Source organism: Antechinus flavipes, chromosome 2, assembly GCF_016432865.1.
Source record: "Antechinus flavipes isolate AdamAnt ecotype Samford, QLD, Australia chromosome 2, AdamAnt_v2, whole genome shotgun sequence".
NCBI lineage: Eukaryota > Metazoa > Chordata > Mammalia > Dasyuromorphia > Dasyuridae > Antechinus > Antechinus flavipes.
This window is the reverse complement of record NC_067399.1, coordinates 593306326-593324398: the sequence shown is the minus strand read 5'-3', so window position 1 is coordinate 593324398 and position 18073 is coordinate 593306326. Positions and strand designations below refer to the sequence as shown.

The following is an 18073-nucleotide window of genomic DNA, read 5'->3' as shown; positions in this document are numbered from 1 at the left end:
GACTAAAAGTGTTATCTCTAATTTACAGAGGAGGAAACAGGCTGGGAAAGTTTAAGTGACTTGTTCATTGTTAATTCTGCAAGTTATAGAGTGGGATTTGAATCAAGGCCTTCCTGACTCCAAATGTAGCACTCTTACTAACAAAGTCCTCAGAGATCATGTCAATGGGAAGATGGAGAGTAGGAAATCAGCTATAAGAAGTCAGGGTCTATTGCAGTGTAATGACTAGCTCAAAGGAGTTGGGGGAGGTGATGATGGAGGTAATGTAGGAGTGCACTTTCCCCAATAGTTTAGCAAGGAAAGCAGTGAATCTGGTGTGGGAGGCCTGAGTTTGAATTCTGACTCCACTACTTATTTGATGCAGGTGAAAACCTTTATAGGCTTCAGTTTCTAAACAAGGTTGGACTAAATCACCTCTTAACGACTCTTCCAAGACTAAATCTACGATCCCACGGTGCAATTAGAGACTTTAATCTCAGATGATTGAGAAAGGGAATCTGTTGGTGGAGAAAAATTCCTAGTTGATGGGTTTTTAGATTTCAACAGCCCCTTAAGGAGCACCTGGGATGTTCCAGGGATCGTGGAGTGGGAGAAAGTAAAAGCTTACAGCTCAGCGGGAGAGAGAGGAATTATACACAATTATCTGATCTACAGGTGGAGAGTAAAGGAGCCCTTGCTGAAAGGAGAAAGCACCAGGGCTGGGGTGGGGGTCAGCTGGGCCGTCTCTTTTAATTGGCTTCTCGGTCCTTGTAGGATTTCAAGAACCTCCGTGTAACCTCTCTTCTGCTGCCAGGCACTCCATAGTTGTTTCCAGCAGCACGCGGTGATTTTAAGAAATCTCAGAAGAGTGACTGTATGAGTGACTGTGTGTGTGTGTGTGTGTGTGTGTGTGTGTGTGTGTGTGTGTGTGTGTGTGTGTGTGTGTGTGTGTGTGTGTGTGTGTGTGTGTGTGTGTGTGTGTGTGTGTGTTTAAGAAGAGACAATCCGTCTGCAGCCCGCCCCTTTCTTCCCCGTTCCGCCTCGCCCAGCCCTTGTGTCCTGTGGAGTTTCAGCCACGCGGGAAGGGCGTGGGCAGTAGCAGCGGCCGCAGCCGCCTGGGCACGGACCCCCGCGGCGCGCTTGCCCAGGGAGGCATCAGGGAACAGAGCAGGGCAAGCAGCTCCGGCGGGTACAGCGGCTGGGCGTGTTCTTGCTGGGAGGGGCCAGCAGGGACCGAGGGGAGCAAGAACTCTCCCAGCCAGAGAGAGCTGGGAGCTGCGAGCTGCGAGCTGCTAGCTGGGAGCTGAGATCCAAGATCCGGAGTGAGATTCCGAGCGGCCGCTTCTCCCACCCCCAACTCCCATTCAGTCCTAGCCCCAAAGGCTCCCGGGACAACCAGAGTGGGAGGGGGCCGGAGCCACCTAAGACGGACCAGATGGAGAAATACAAAGGTGAGGGAGAACCTGGGGCTGCCGACGCATCGGGCTGCGGGAGGAGTCCCATGCCATTCAGTTCCCAGGGAAGCGCTCGCGCTCTTCCCCGATCGAGAACTTGTCCCTTGGTCAAAGTAGTCTCCAAATTGGAGGAGGACAGTTTGGAGACTGTCCACACCCTGATCCTTTCCCGGATCGCAGGTAAAGAGCCGGTTGCCTCTAGCCTAGGAAGGGAAGAGAAGGGGCGCTGGCGCCGGGGCTCTCCGTGTGGGTGGCCCTCGCCCTGGGCCCTTTGATCCTCCCTCGAGAATGAGGCAAGCGGGAGGGAATTGGTTTGGGCTAGTCGAGGGGTTTTGGTTTGGGGGTGCAGGACGCGTGTTTGGAGAATGGCGGGGTGCAAGACATGGCAGATTAACTACTCGGATCCCCCCAGAGCGCCCTTCTGCGTCACCCTGGGAAAAAGTCACCTGCTGGAGTGGCAGCCCTCGGAGTCCTCACTGGATGCTGAGAGGCCTTGAAAGATGTTTGAAGCTTAAGCAATTCCCCTTTCCCCGAAAAGAGAGCGGAGATCTCCACCTCTCTTGCGGGAAGCTAGCCTGGGTGGGAAATTTTCGGTTTGCCTGGGAAGGGCGAGCACTTGGTATGTATTTTAGTAGTGGAATGGGGAAAGGCGGCTTTAGATCCAGGCATGAATTTGTTGTTCCACGAAGTTTTTCCAACTGCCCTGGGAGTGATGCCGAAAAACAAGGCATTCTGCTCTCGCCCTATTGTTCCTTAATAAAGAAAGATTTCGTAGGATTTGTCACCCTCTGAATTCTTTGAACCCAAACCAAAAAAAAAAAAAAACAAAAAAAACAAAAAAAACAAAACAAAACAATCACCATTCTCCCTCAGTCTAGTATACTTTAAAAGGTGGGCTGAACTGGAGCGATAAGCAAATAGCAAAGACATCATGTGTCCCTGGATCTCCCCAGTCTCAGCCACAGGGCAGGTCTCTGCTAGTCAAGCTGAGACAATTACCTGGTTAGACTAAGCTGACATGTAAATTGCCAAACTTGTTCATTAATGTGTAAAGACTGGTTCTAGAACAACCCCCTTCCCAACCTGGTTATAGGTTCTTCAGTGGAAACGAATAGGAGGGGCTCAGAGTTCTTTCCCATCTTGGTTTGTTGAACGAGCTATGAGCCGGGAGGAAGAAGGGACAAGGACGGGGAGGGAGATGGAGGAGAGAGGGAGTTTGAAGGGAGGTTAGCAAACTTCTTCCCCTCTTAAATCCTTCTCTCCACTTTCCTGAATTGAAAGAAGAAAAAAAGGGTGTCTACTCATAAAAATACTGACTTTTGACAGATTGTTAAAGCAAAATGTTCCGCAAGAAGAGGAAAGGTTCTTCACCCATAAAAATGACTTCTGAGAGATTATTAAAGCAAAATCTTCTGCAAGAAGAGGAAAGGGTCTCAACTCATAAAATTATTGACTCCCGAGAGATTTTTAAAGCATTTTGAATTGCATGTCAATAGACATGTTTCTCTCTGATTTGTTTCCAAAGCTGAAACAGATGGACAGAAGCTAGATTTTTCAGTGGATAGAAAGATATGTTAAAATTGTGACACTACTATATGACCCTTTATTGGTTAACCTAACCGCTGTCTACCTCAGTTTCTTCATAATCATAACATCCATCATCTAGGGTTGTTGTAAGGATAAAATAAAATAATATGTATAAAATGCTTTGCAAACGTTAAAGTTCTATATCAGGGTGTTTGGGGGGATGAAGTGGATAGGGTGGTGGATTGCTTTGAGTATTGCTTTTGCTGTTCCTTTGGAGTCACCCTGAAGCACCTCTCAATGGTGGCTTTTTCCCAGTGTGTTGCTTTGTCCCACAATCCTTTGGGGCAGGATTCAACTTTAGGAACTTCCTTTCCCTGCATGGTTGCATTCTCTCATACCCTCCAAATGAATTAAAGGCAGTAATGACTGGTTATTGAACATGGATATTTTTTTATTTACTGTACTCTCCTAACCCTGGACTCTTACCCTACACCACTGGTGCAAACTGCATGTTTAAATTTGGTGTTCAGGTCTGTAGGGAACATTGGAGGGTAAGAGCATCTGAAATCATAGATAAGTTCCTTTCTAAGGCTAATAGGAAGGAAATGGTTTTTTGCTTTAGACATAGATGAAGATTCAATAGATCAAAAAACCAAGTGAGAGTAGAACATTCGATTCTGTCCTTCAATTTAATGAATAGCTAGACCTATTTCCCTTGTGACCCTTTCAGAATCTTCTTTCTGTAGGTTTTCTTCATAGTCTTCCTTATTTCTATATAACCCCATCTGGGTCCTTTTTGCTAGTGACTTGGGCAACCAGAATGTTATAGTGGGAGGAAAAAAACCCTGGATTTGGAGTCCAACAACTTGGGTTCAAACACTTCCCAGCTCAGTTATTTACAACTTGTGTGATCTTAGACAAGACACTTAACTTCTCTGGGCCCCTATTTTCTCATCCATAAAATGAGGAGTTTAGTAGGTGATCTCCAAGGTCTCTTTAAAATCTAAATCCCACGACCCATTTTTGCTTTTGTATCAGTTACTAAATTTTTCTCTAGGCCTCTTTCCCTCCTGTAAAGAAAAAAGTTTGCTACCATTTAGCTCACAAAAGAAAATGACCAAGAATTTGATGAGGGTTTTCAAGTCCTTGGTTGAAAACTGCTTTTAAAATACAACATATTTGTTTTTAAGTTAGAAATATTTGTGGTTTCTCTTCAGAATGCCCAAATATTGTCAGGATTTCCTACTAATGGTTCTTGCCTGACCCCTGACTAGATAACTAAGCATTCTTAAAGATATATGTAAGATAGATAGATATCAAGATATAGATATATTCCCACAATTTTTTTTTCTGCTGTGAGCATGAAAATACTCCCAAAGGCAAAATGCAAATCATTTAGAGAATGTCTAGCCAACACAACCAGACATCTTACAAAAGATTTTCATTTTAACATGTCACAAGTTTCGAAGTTTTTTTTGCCCCCTTGTATCTTGGCTTGTAGTAACTTAAATGAAATGATGCTGTAATTGCTAAGCTGTGGAACCTGAGTCATCCTCCGGTGAATGTATATATCTACAATACACACATGTATAGGTGACATAGACATATATGTATATCTGATGGTAATAGATATATACATGCGTGTGTGTGTGTGTATGTATATAATTTGATTTGGAATACAAATCTCCAAACTTTGTTCTCAAGTGAAGTAACATTGTAAAGCACTTTGCAGACCTAAAAGGGCTATAGAGCTCTAACTATTGTTGTTCTTTTCTTTCTTTTTTTTTTTTTTTTTTTAAACAACACTAGAGGTCCTTATTTACACTTTTACCCCCTGTGGAACATCTGATAGATGTTTAATTGCTCACAGTATTCCTGATAGGTGGTATCATTTCACCTTGAAGATGTGTCAAATTAACCATTTCATCTAAGCTAAATGGAAGAGAAGTCAGTCCTTATGGAACTCCAACTCTAAAAACGACCTGATTTGGCCCTATTTAAAGTCTACCCAAATCTCCTACATATTACAGAGATTTGATGGCAATTTATTTGGTAAACCTGAACATTTATGGAATAACAAGTAGATGTTTATAACAGTTAAGTTAAAAACAACTCAATGTACTTAAATTGTTACTATTTGTGGAAATTGTTATTATTAGATATTTAAGTGCCATAACTTGTTTCTAATTCTTCATTCCTTCCACTTAATACATGTCCCAACATACAGAATACCTTATCTCCTTCTTTATATTCTTAAAATACATTCTGTAATTTTTAAGATTAACAAAGGAGCTTTAGCTCCAGTTTTAAAATAAGTTCTGTTCTTGGATATCTAGTCTGTCTTTTCAAAAGTGGGAGAGCTGTTATGTGTATGTTTGTGTATTCTTGGGACTTCATATGTGATGTTATATACCAGTTGTATTTAAGTTTTACTTTGAAAATTTTTCTTACTAAAATTGCCATTGATTCATTCCTCATTTCATTCGAAAAGAGTAATAATAAATTCCACAAATATAAACAAAGTAAATTATCCTTCCTAGAGAGATAAAGCTTTCCAGGGAACAGTCCTGAGAAATCCTTAAAATGTTGTGTCCCAAAGTTGCTGCTTTGTACCCTCATAAGAAGAAACTTAGGAATTTTTGGTACTTAATTCGCATATTTCTATAGTAAGAACTTGAAAAGATTCTTTTTCTCCTTATGTTTACATATTTATAACACATACAGTTTCAATTAATTTGAGCTCATTGGGTAGAATTGTGTCATGTGGTCAAGAAATTTGGTTCCTATTGCTCCTCCAGCTGTGGAGTTGTCTGGTACCAGATGTTAATGACTTGCTATCGCTTGACTAAGCTTTGGAATGCTCCAGCAAGGGGCAACCAAAATTGTAGCATGTTTTCAAGTGAAGCCCTATATAATTGAAACAAATTGACTTTTATTTGTGCAGTGGTATATTGAAAGAATGATTGTGCTTCTGTTTGTTTTTTTTTTTTTTTAATTCAATTACACAACTACCAAAAGCTATACCTATTGGAATATGTGACTAGTTTAAAAAAGACATATTAGTGCAGAGACTCCAATGATCCATAGGTCCTTTGGGAATACTTACCTATGTTTAACAGAGGTCTCAAAAGAAGATAGGAATACTTCTTATTTCAGTTATAGGATTAACAGACTTTTTTTTCCCTCCCAACCTAATAGGCATCAATTTTTTCCTCATTCAAGTTTTTCTTCATACCCTTTTAAAAATATATAGCACAGTCTTTAAAATGGTAGAAAATTAAGGAATTCTGCAACCCTTTCATATTCTTTCTCTCAAATCTGAAAGGCAAATCGAGTATATTAGCAAATCCAGTTATATCAGCCATGAAGTGAAGTTGTAGAACCAGATTTTTTTTTTTAAATGATAAATCTAAAAGCGGGCACACTGAAATCCTTAACAATCTTGGATTTTGTGTCTTTATAGTGTTAAAGCCAAATCTTCATTCTTTGCACTAAATTCTCAGCTCTTGGGACTTTGAAGTTTTTTTTTTTTGTGTGTGTGTGTGTGTGGGAGATTTGTTGGTGCTCCAGCAAAGCATTGCCTCTAAATAGAAATGCTGAGGGGTCAGCTTTCGGTTGCGTTAAGAGAGGGTGGAGGAAGGTCAGGAGAGGGGATTCTACTTTGGGATCTTCCCGTTATTCTAGAGGGGAGAGTGACTCTGGGAACCTCACTAGTTCCAAGTACAGTTAAAGGGAAGGAGAGGGGGGTAAGGGGGAAAAAAACCTTCAAAGTTTAGTAAGTTGTGCCAATTTTCTTCTAAATCTCTTAATGATGGGAAATGTTTCTCCACAAAAGTCTGTGCAATGTTCTTTCAGGGGAAAGGGAAGGCTCTTTCCCAAAACAGAAGAGAATGGTTGCTTCATAGAGCATTGGTTGTGGCCAAGAAAGGGAGCAGGCAAGGGGCTTTGTGGTGTGGGAAGAACAATCAATAGGTGATGATGATAAGACTGGATTCTAGTTCCAACTGTATTAGTAACTTGCTGTGTGACTTTAAGCTAATCATTTTATAATACTGGGCCTTAACTTCCTATCAGAAAAATGAGATTTGGAAGGGATAGTCTCTAATCCTACAATTCTGTGATTTTAAAGGAAGCTTCATTAGGTTCTTCATTGGTTTTGGAGGATGTGTAGGTGGAAGGATGGATTGGGATTGCAATTCTTAAAAACAAAATAAATTTCCTGCTTAAAAGTAGCCGACTTAATGGGAAGAGTATGCAGTAAGATGTGTGAGGAATTTGCTTCTCAAGGATTTTTCCATCCCAATATCTCCAAGGAAAGTTAGCTCAGTTTGAAGTAGTTCACTGAAATATTGTGATTCATTTATGCCTTTTTGAGGAATGGGTCCATTGAGACCCTCCAGAGAAGGTTTTGCTTAACCTCTTTGCTTAACCCAAAAAGAGAGTTGAGAAGAAACATAATGGAATATTAATAATGCATAATATATAATATAATGAAAATCGGGTCCCCTACTTTCATCAATGAGACCTCTGAAATTAAAAAAAAAATCATAGAATTTAGAATTGGAAGAAAATTTAGAAATTATCCAAATATATATGCTTATATATCCCACATAAATGAAAATTATTTAAGGTACTTGATAATTTTCTAGAGTGTAAAGGGAGCCTGAGACCAAAAAGTTTGAGACCCATTGTTCCTAATAAGACAACATCCTTAAGTGACAGAGAAGGAAATAGAGGCTGAAATTTGTCTTCAATCATACAAGAAAAATTAGAGCCGGGATTTAAATGTAGCTCTTCTAAATCTAAATCTGATATGCTTTACAAAAGATTAAAGACACATAACTCCTTTTCTAATAGCTATGTTCATGTTTTTTGATGGAAAAACTCAAAAGTTTCACACATATCTGTGTGAAGGAGACTCTCCTGCTTCCAGTTAATAGAGGGAAAAATTTGGGCAGAAGGTCTTTAACATCTTTCTCAGACTTAATTGCAGTCAGCATTGGGACAATGCTCTACAACAGTAGAGCTTCCCTCATGGTGAACTACCATAACAAATGCTGTTCTTGGTATAAAAAGTCTATATTTCTGTGGAATGCTCAGCTTCAACAACTATGCTACTAACATGATTAAAGTTAAAACCAGGTCTAAGAGTTGAAAGCTCAGCCTCCACCTGTGTAGTGTCACCTCGACTAGAGTATTATTTCTATCTGTTCCAGCACAGAAGTGTTGCTGTCTGATGGTACACAGAAGGATTCTGCAGGTTTCTACTTGTGAGTATTCAAATCTCTCTGCCTTCTTTAGCAGCCCAACTTTAGTGACTTCCCTCAGATGTATTGTCCTAGATGACCAGACAACCTTTTGGCTAGTGCAAGGGGACGCGGTAGATGTCTATGTTAAGCTAAGTAACAAGCTGGGCCTTAGAACTCTAATCCATGCCTTTGTGACTAACTTGCTGTGTGAGTTTGAGAAGGGCAATTAACCATTCTGGATCTTGATTTCAATGGTAAAGAATAATACTAATGCAAGAATAACATGAAGATAATACTAATCTTCCTCACAGGGCTAGTTGGTTGAATGAATCTTAAAAATTATTGTTACATTCTTTATGATGAGTAGTAAGGGAGGGTGGGGAAGGCAAGGGAGCAGTTATTTTCAAATATATCTGATATGGGGGTTTGACTTGGCTCTTTTTGTCAGGAATTTTCAAATTTGGTTCTATTACACAATCCCCTATCACCTATATTTCCCTATCAGGATAGACCAGGAATTGGGAGTTCTATTTAAACACCAACTTAATCGGTTTCTGACAGAGAATCTGAACACCATATCCAAAGAATTGGAGATAAGGGGCACAGGATAAATTGACTGGAATTGGCATCCATTCCGAGTAGCCTAGATGCAGTGAGCAGCATATTTTAGATTTGTAGCCAAAAGTATTGTCCTGTGTCCATTCAATGCAAAATGAGCTCTAATAATAGCATTGGCCTCTTTCCCTTTTTTCTATTCTCTGTTCCTACCCTTTCACTAGATTCCATTCTGTATCTCAAATAAATAAATGCGTGTGTCTATGTACACGTGTGTGTGTGTGTATATATATACATATATATATATATATACACACACACACACACACACATATGTATATTTGTATATACATGTAGATATAGATGGATGGATGGTAGAGTATATAGAAAAACCATATAATAAGGAATTATGTCTGATTAGCACCATCAACACAATACTGGACTATATAAAACAGATTTTAGAAGTGTTTCTCATTCAATTCATCTCTCTCCATGGAAGCTCAAGGATTAGACTCTCATTTCAGGGAACCAAGGACCAGACCCCAACAGAAGTGCTATATCTGCAGTTCTCTAAACAAACCCAGGGCTATAGTTGTTTCTTCTATCTAGTCCTTCCCCTGGATGTCAAAAACAACTTTAGTCAGGGAAGAGTCCCTGGCTCCATACATGGAAGCAGTCCACTCCATTAATGGTTACAAAGCTGGTTATATACAGGTACTATATCAGTCCATCTGTTCATCATGACACCAAAAAAGAATATTCAGCTGTTATCAACTCAATGCAAGCAACATACTGATGACAAGAGAAATAGGAATTGGAAATTTCTCAGTACTTCATGCTTAGTAAAGGTCTGAAGTCATGACATACTGGTTTTTCCATTGGCTAAACCAGGGATTCCAAATACTTATTCAGAGGAGTCTGCTTGCAGTTTACCAAGTCATTATATACTGTCCTTTGTTCTGAGAAATACATAATTGGATTAAAAGACTCTTAGGAGGGAATAATGTAAAACAGATTAAGGCAAACATAATTTGAGTTTTTAAATACTGTGCTGGAGTAGACCATACTCAAGTCAATATCAAATATGTAGGAAAGATCATAGCTACTGACTCTTGCTTGTCTAGAAACTAGGATTTCATTATGAGTATGGTGAAAAATGCAAAATTCAGTACATATAGATATTAGCCATAACATATTGTAAACAGAGGCATGTAGTTTTTAAAAATCTGACAGCTCAATAGTTATGAAACAGGAGATCCATGCTTTCCAAATAGTAGAGGATTTTGTGAATGGTGTGATAAGGAAACTTTCTAGCTAAATTGTCTTTCTTAAGAAGAAAAGTGTGTTGTCAGTTGCAATTAGTGGATCCAAAGAGAAAAGTATCAAGGAATTATCACTTATTATTAACCATCTACTATGTAGTGTCAAACACTGTGTTGAGGATACAAAAAAAAGAAAAAACAGTTCCTGCATTCAATGAGTTTATCTTATAATAGGGAAGACAACATGGATATAAATAAGTAACAAAGTAGATGATGGTTACTTTAGAAGGCTCTAACAGTCTGGCTAGGGAGAGACCAGGAAATCCTCCCACAGAGATTCAGAATTTTAAAGGAAGCTAGAAATTCTAAGAAATGGTAAGGAAGAGGGAGAGTATCACAGACTTGGGGACAGTCAGTGCAAAGAAACAAGGATAAGACATTTAGTGTTGTGTCCAAGGAGCCTCAAGTAGTACAGTATGACTATATCATAGTGTTAGATGGCAGGAAGCCAGGAGAATCTAGATTGGAAATAGCTTTAAATGTTCCCTTTCTATTCCTCTCCCCCAAGAGAAGCGTTTTTATATTTGATCCTAGAAGCAACAGGTATTCATTGAGTTAAAAAAGCAACACTGTCAGTCTTGGATTTTAGGAAAAACACTGGCAACAATGGAAAACACTGTAGCAGGATGGATTGGAATGGAAAGAAAACAGAGTCATAGAGACCAATTAAAAGTTTATATTAGAATAGTCCAGGCTATATGTAAAATTCATTCAGTCCAGGCTATATGAATTGAGAGAAGAGAATATGTATGAGAGATATTGTGAAGGTAGAAATAACAAGATTAGGTGAATGATTGAATATGGGAAATGAAAGAAAATGAGAAATGGAGATTGACAACAAGGGTTTCAAGCCTGGATTTTTAGGAAGATATTAGTGGTCTTCACTATGATAGGGAAGTTCAAAAGAAAAGTTTCAGTAGAAATATGAGATGTTTTGAAAATGTTAAATTTGAGATATCTTAGGATATATAGAACATACAGTTCTATCCAATTAAAAATGTCTAAAAGATATACAGTTCTATCTAGTTAAGTCTCCAAAAGACAATTGAGGATAGACTTGAGTTCAGGAGAGGAAGATAGTAGGGCCAGATATATGTAGATCTGGGAGTCAACTGCAGAGAGAGAATTCAACTCGCCCAAGCTGATGAGATCACCTAGTGAAGTTGTATAGAGAGAAAAGAAGGATCAGAACAGAGTATTGGACATCTATCTTTAGTGACACGTTTGTGAAGATATAGGAAAGGAGATGGGAAACAAGTGATAGGACAGATAAGAAAAGATCCACGAGAAAGCAGTGTCATTAAAACTCGGGAAAAAGACTATCCCAGCAGAGAAAGGTATGGATGAACATTGTTTAAATGCTGCAAAGACATCAAGGAGAATGAGGATTGAGAAAAGACCATTAGATTTGGCAATTCGGAGATTGTATTATTGTTGCTCCACTTGTCTTGCCCATGATGGGAAGTAAAAAATGCCTTCTTACTTTGGCATCTTTCTTAAAGTCTTTCTGAGCCAGTAGATTTTCTTGAATAGAAATTGAGTACTCAAAACATGTATCGTGACTAATTTTTTCTTTGCAATCCTTATTTTCTATACTTGCTAAAAATGATGTGGAAAAATCATTGTTGTTCTTTTAAAATATATTCCTGACCCATGATGAAACATTCCCCTTATTTTGAATCTGGTTGGTTACCTTTAAAGATACACAAATAAAGGAAACAGGAAATTAGACATCATCAAGTTTGATCAAATAACATGTTTTTATGTAAAGTGTTTTGAAAATTTTGAAATTCAATGTTAACAAAAAAATTCTTGTTATTAACATTATTTTGGGGGATCCAACCTGTGATTTCATCAGGATTGGGAATTTTTAGGGTGGAAATGCCCTCCACTGATGATCACATCATTTGTATTTTACTGTTTTAATGAACTGCTGAGATATAAAAGGTTAAATGACTTATTCATGGTCACATGATCCAAATCTTCCGACCTCAAAACTGGCTCTCTACCTCCTATGCCATGCTGTCTCTGTTATTGTTTAGGAAAGATAAAAATGAAAAACTGGAATTGACATGTGTAAGATGAAGGAACTGATTCACTAGTGATGCTAGTGGAATCTTTTAAGATTTCATTGCAAAATAAAATCCTCCTCTAGAAATAATTTGTGTGGTTTATTTTTTTGTGACCTTGGGACAGAAGAATCATAATGCTGTAAGGACTTTATTAAGTGAGTAAAATCTAGCATTTATAGAGAAATGGGTCAATCTATTATATCTCATTTGAATGGAATTATATTTACTTACCTTATAAATAGGGAAGCTAGAATGGAAGGCAGGTCTCTTAATTTGTAATATATCCCAAAGCTTATCAAACTGTGGATTGAGACCCCACATAGGATTGTGTAATTGAATGTGGAAGTCACAAAATTATAACTTATTATCAGTAAATGTTTGATTTGTATGCCTATTTTATATAACTATATATCCAGGGTCACATAAAAATTTCTCTGGTGAAAAGGGGTTGTTAGTGGGAAAAGTTTACACTTTTCTATACTGCTCTGTACCATCTCATACTATCTTCAAAGAGAAGAATCTGGGAGAGGAAGCCAGCAAGGGTACTGGGGAGTCAGGATTAGAGCTGTTGTCCTGGGTAGACCAGTTCCTCATTTGAACCTCAGCCTTAATATCAGGGCATTATTGTAGATCTAAGTCCCATCTAATTCTGATGCTCTATCTCAACAACCTCCAGAGGCCAGATTGAAGTTGAATCTGGTGATTTTTATCATGGCACTTAATTTTTCCTATGCAATCTCACCCTAAACTACAGATTGGTATTTTGTTCTTGTCTACCTGTTTTTAGTGATGTTTTATTCTCACAAATGAATAAGTAATCCTCTGTAGCACCCAAGATATTTAGGCAGCAGTGATGACCCACTGGGAATTCCTCAAGTTTTTTGGATCCCCTTATACTATCTCTAGCTCCCAGTAATGGAGTAAACTGAGGACCATTAGGGTGAAAGTCACTAGCAAATATTCCTTCTCTCTCCCCAGGAAAGTATCTTGGTTTCCAATTCCTTCTAAGATCCATGTTGGAAGAACTTTTTTAGTACTTCTCTAGGAACTTTCAGTGATTCTAATATATTTCTTCTCATGAAGAAGTTTCCCAGAGAGCCAATTGTTAAAATGAGCCACTTGTTAAATCTAGGACCCCATTGAGAATTGACCTTGCGCAAATAAGAGCCTTAGGTTTCTTATGTATAAAAAGAGAGTGATGATGATGCTTTCTATGTCATAGGATTGTGAGGAAAGTGCTTTTCAAACCTTAAAGTTCATATATGTTTCATAAACAAGTAATGTCCTGTAGCACTTTATTGCCCTTTCCACTCCATGAGTTTAAAAAAAAAAAATTATTGGTTCTGATTTTTCAGACTTCTTTCTAATTAAGCATAAAATTAAATAAATACAATTTAATGTTTATTCTCGTAAAGCATTGTGCTAAGTAGTGGGAAGACAGAAATGAAATAATTCTAGCCTTCAAGGTACTTTTATCTTTTCTTTGTGGTTGTTTTGGACTAGCCCTGCAGTTACATCATGAGTTGCTCCCTGTACCAATGCAGGCCAGCACTTTCTTTGAAACTTAGTCTTAGGGAGGTTCTGCTACAAAAACATGTATGGGATGCATTGAACTTGAGTTGATTTGAACCTGGAACTTGAAAGACTGAGACTAGATCTCTGACACACTGCCTCTCAGTGTTGAGTGTGTTCAGCTAAATTGAAAGCAAAATGTTCCCAGCCTTAAATGATGGCTCTTGCCATGTGAACTTTACTACAACACATCCTTTGTAATTCTTCTAGCACACAGGTATTTACAAGCTACCAGGCCCTCCAGCTAAACTACAAAGGCACTCTCCACTCTTTCTGTGTGTTCGAGGATGGTAGGAATGCATTCATGACTAGTAGACCTAAGTCCTAATTTTAAACTGACTTTCTTTCAAATTCTGAAGGAAGATCATAGCAGAGGATAGAAAAAAAACCTCAAAAGATGTCTAGTACAACCCAGGTTTTTTTCTTTTACTTTTAAGGAAAATAAGGCCCAGGGAAAGGGTTGCCCAATCACACAATTGGCAAACATCAGTTGAACCCAGCTTCTCTGATTGTAGATTCATCATTGATTTACTCTTGGCCTAAGAAGTCAACTAGTCTCAAGTAGACAAGGAAGATACTTGTAGCCTGAGTCAAGGAATGGGTTTTCTTTTACAAAGAAACAGAAAAGGTGGAATTGCTTTTTGGCAGCTTCTGTAATTGGAACTCCAAATACCTGCTTCTACTAAGACTTCCCAGAGCTCCACTGGGAAGTTCTAATGTATAGTTGGGTTGATTTGGTTTGGCCTTTTATATCTTTTGTTTCTTCATTGTGTTCCAAAATGAGTGTAGAAATTGAACAAGTGGGAATGCTGCCGTTACTGTCTATTCCCTCTTTCCCCTCCCTTCTTTGACTTTCCTGCCCTTACACAACAGAATTTATTCATTTTGACTGCATTCAAGTCTCCAGATGGGAAAATGAGATTGTGTTTTGAATGAGCTTATTGTTTGGGGGGTTTCACTGACTTCTTTTATCTCATACCCTTAGTCTTGCAGCATATTGACCCCATTTGCAAAAATGCAAATGCTGAATTTTGGGGGAAGATTTCTAGGATATTTTGTGCCTCTGGTATTAGTGGGGTGTAGGCACAATGATGTAGGGACTCTTCATGCTGCAAAATATCTTTTATCATAACATAAAACATGTGCCGTGCAAAATGGTAATGCTTCCTCAAATAAGCAGGTATTGAATATTAGAACCTGAAAATTGAAGGGGACTTCAAGAAGTCATGTAAGCCTAATTAACACAATTTATTTATTTTATTTAAAAATGTTGTTACTTATTTATTAGTTGATAATGGTCTAAAAATATGAACAGGCAATTCTCCAAGGAAGAAATCCAGGTTATGTGAAGCCAGTGTGAAAAAATACTCCAAATCACTAATTTAAAGAAATACAAATTAAAGCAATTCTAAGATCTCATCCCATACCCATCAGAATCTTACCCATATTAATGTATGCAGTATGGAATCTCTGGATTGCAGTTCTGTTCCACTCCCAGGAAGCAGCAAATACTCAAAGATACAAAATTCACTTCTGAGTCATGTCTCAGAAGGTAGATTGGCAGCACAATTAACTAGGTCTTGGAATTATGCCTAAGGCCAAGCGAGTTTCATGATGTAACAACTTCTTGATTTTTGAATATTATGTATATTTGGGTCTTTCTTTCTCTTTTTCTCTATCTTTTCATCCTGAGTCATAGCTTCCTTTATCTTGTGTCAAGAGCAGGGATTTCCTGGCCTAGATTGGTATTCAGTTATAATGGTCTGGATTGTGAACTCAAAAGTTAGGCAGGATTATGGATATACAAAGTGGGCAGCTTGCCTTAGGTTTCCAACCATGGGAAACTTTTTTTATTCCTTTCTAAAAATGAGTGAATGTGAGTGTGTGTGTGTGTGTGTGTGTGTGTGTGTGTGTGTGTGTGTATTAATGCCAGAAAATTCCACTCTCCATGGTAATCTGGCTACTTACTTTGTGAGCCACGTAAACATTGGCTATGGTAAAAGCTTAGAAATTCTAGTGGATTTTAATAAAGGGCTGGGGTTTTCAAATCCTCCTTATAGTGCCCAAGTAATTTGTCTTTACTCTACCTCAGAGAATCTTCATTGTCCATCTTGGCCCCAGGAATTGATTATTTATAAATCATGCCTGGAATCACATTTCTTTTCTGGGTGATTTTGGGCTAATCATTGAACCATTCTGAGGTTTAGTTAGTTCATTTGTAAAATAAATGTGTTGAAATAGATGGTCTCTAAAGTCCCTTTCAGCTGATCTTGATTATTCTCACTCTTCTCCCAGGGGAGCTGGTAATCTGGGAACCAACATAACCTGAACAGAGGTCTTCCAGGTCAGAATAAAGGCAGCTTGCTTCTATGTCCTATGTTACAAGAACTGAGTGGAATCTCTTTGGTTTCATCAGGCTCAAGATGAAAGAGAAAGCAGAGAAAGTCAGCTCTAGCCTGGGTAGCAGGTTGATGTTAGAGGTTTAGGGGTTAAGAGAATAGTAATTCTGGGATCTAACTAATAGCTTAATGCACATTATCCCTTATTAGGGTATAGGTGGAGTTGATCTCAGAACTATATTTTTGAGGCATGGGAAGTGGAAATGCAATGATTATTTTATTTTAAGGTTTCATTTAGTTCAAACCCCCTTAAGGAAATTGAGACCTTCGATTTCATCCACTGGGAAACTCCAGGTAAAAACAAAAACAAAGAATCCATCTTCTAGTCATGCAGATTAGTGCATTTCCTGTAACTTATCATTTTAATGAGTTGCTAAGGGCACTGATATCTTGAGTGACTTGCCTCGGGTTATACAGACAATGTGTATCAAAGGCAGTACTTGATTGAACTCTTCCGTTGTCAACTTTCTGTTCAGTGTACTTCAGTGCTTTTAGTGTCTTTTTGTTGGAAATAAAGTACTTGCCATCTAGCAGAGGTTGAGAGGGACATTCATAGAATTGCAAGCAGTTGGGTTGTTTTTTTGTTTTTGTTTTTGTTTGCTTTTTTGTGACATTTTTTGGTAGCAGTCTAAAGCTTGATAATAAACATCTGCATTTGAGAGAAACCATGAGAACTTGCTATTGTTTTGGTTAAAAGTTTCAAACACTGAGGATCAGCATTCTCTAAAATATTTTTTTTCCCATTGACCTATTGGCTTCTTAGTGGGCCAACTTCCATCTCCCACCCCTCTGATGTTGGTTTGGTGTGAGATAATTGTAAACAGCCCTGGCTAAAAGCAAATCTTCCAGTATTATGGGATCTATGTGCAGCTCCCACACTGGATACCCACTGTCTTATTTGTACTTGGAAAAAAGTAGTTATTTTTTCAGATGAAGAATTTGTTGTTTCTTAGATCACTTCCTCTTAAGGGCATCCTCTTCCCCCTACTAGTGTCACTTTATTCTCTCATTCTTGTGACAAAAGGAGAGTATATAGATTCTCCTCAGTTTTAGCAATTCAGATAGCATTTAAGTTCCTACTTGTGTGATGTTAAGAATGGGAGGGGGGGATATCAAGAAGCCTCAAATTTTGGAAGACACTAAACAGGTTTGGTGTTTTGTTTTGTTTTTTTAAAGCTAATTGACATTTTAGATTTTCTCTCATGTATCTCTCTCTAGTCAATTAGGAAATTAAAGCTAGATACTAATAAGGACAGATGCAGTCCCTGTTTGGGACAGCATTACCAGAAGCCTTAACTCCTAACACTACCTAAATTGTTTCACAAATGCCCCTCTGTAAACAGGAAAGTTGCCTGTTGATAATTCTAGGCAAATTCACCTATGTTCCAAGAATAACTTTTCATTTCTTCAAATGCTGAACAAGGAGGTAGGAGAATTACTTTGAGCAAGAAAGTCAATTCTGAAGTTAGATTTGTCATGTGTAAACTTAGACAAGCCAGCTTTTGTGGGGTCTCCTGCTCCTGTTCCTCTTTTGTAAATGAGGTGACATCTGAGTTTTCTTCTAGTTCTAAATTTACAGTCCTATGAATTAATGTTCCTTGTACCATTATTTATTGAGAATCGAACACCAGACGATATACAATTGCCTATAGGCTTTTGTGAGAAGTGACAATTTCTAATGGTGAATGCTTCTCTCTTGTTAGGGGGCTACTATTGACTGTGCACAAGAGTCAGCTCAGTATTGTTCACCATAAACAAACATTAATTAATTCCTATGTCAGGAATTTTGCTAGGTTCCAGGTCAAGGTCAGTTCATTCCTAATGGTTGCTAAGACCCCTCCAAGTCATTTTGATGTTATTCCACAGAGGGTCCAGCTGCCTCACTCAGAATGACTCTGAAATGATTTGCTTGGGACTGGCATATTTTCCCAAGTCGAGGTTTGG

The 18073-nt window shown here is 38.4% G+C and overlaps 1 protein-coding gene across 2 annotated transcripts in view; it reads left to right on the top strand.

The window, feature by feature from the left end:
• The first annotated feature begins 1163 nt into the window (after nt 1–1163).
• The window catches only part of AFAP1L2 (actin filament associated protein 1 like 2), a 130288-nt gene continuing 113378 nt past the window's right edge, over nt 1164–18073 (top strand). The window contains exon 1 of one of the 2 annotated variants that reach the window (XM_051981477.1): nt 1164–1430. In XM_051981477.1, the coding sequence (XP_051837437.1) occupies nt 1415–1430 (16 nt within the window). In that variant the 5' untranslated portion in view covers nt 1164–1414. Of the gene's footprint in view, nt 1431–8162; nt 8231–18073 lie in introns of those variants that run through there. The other variant, XM_051981476.1, reaches the window with a different exon arrangement.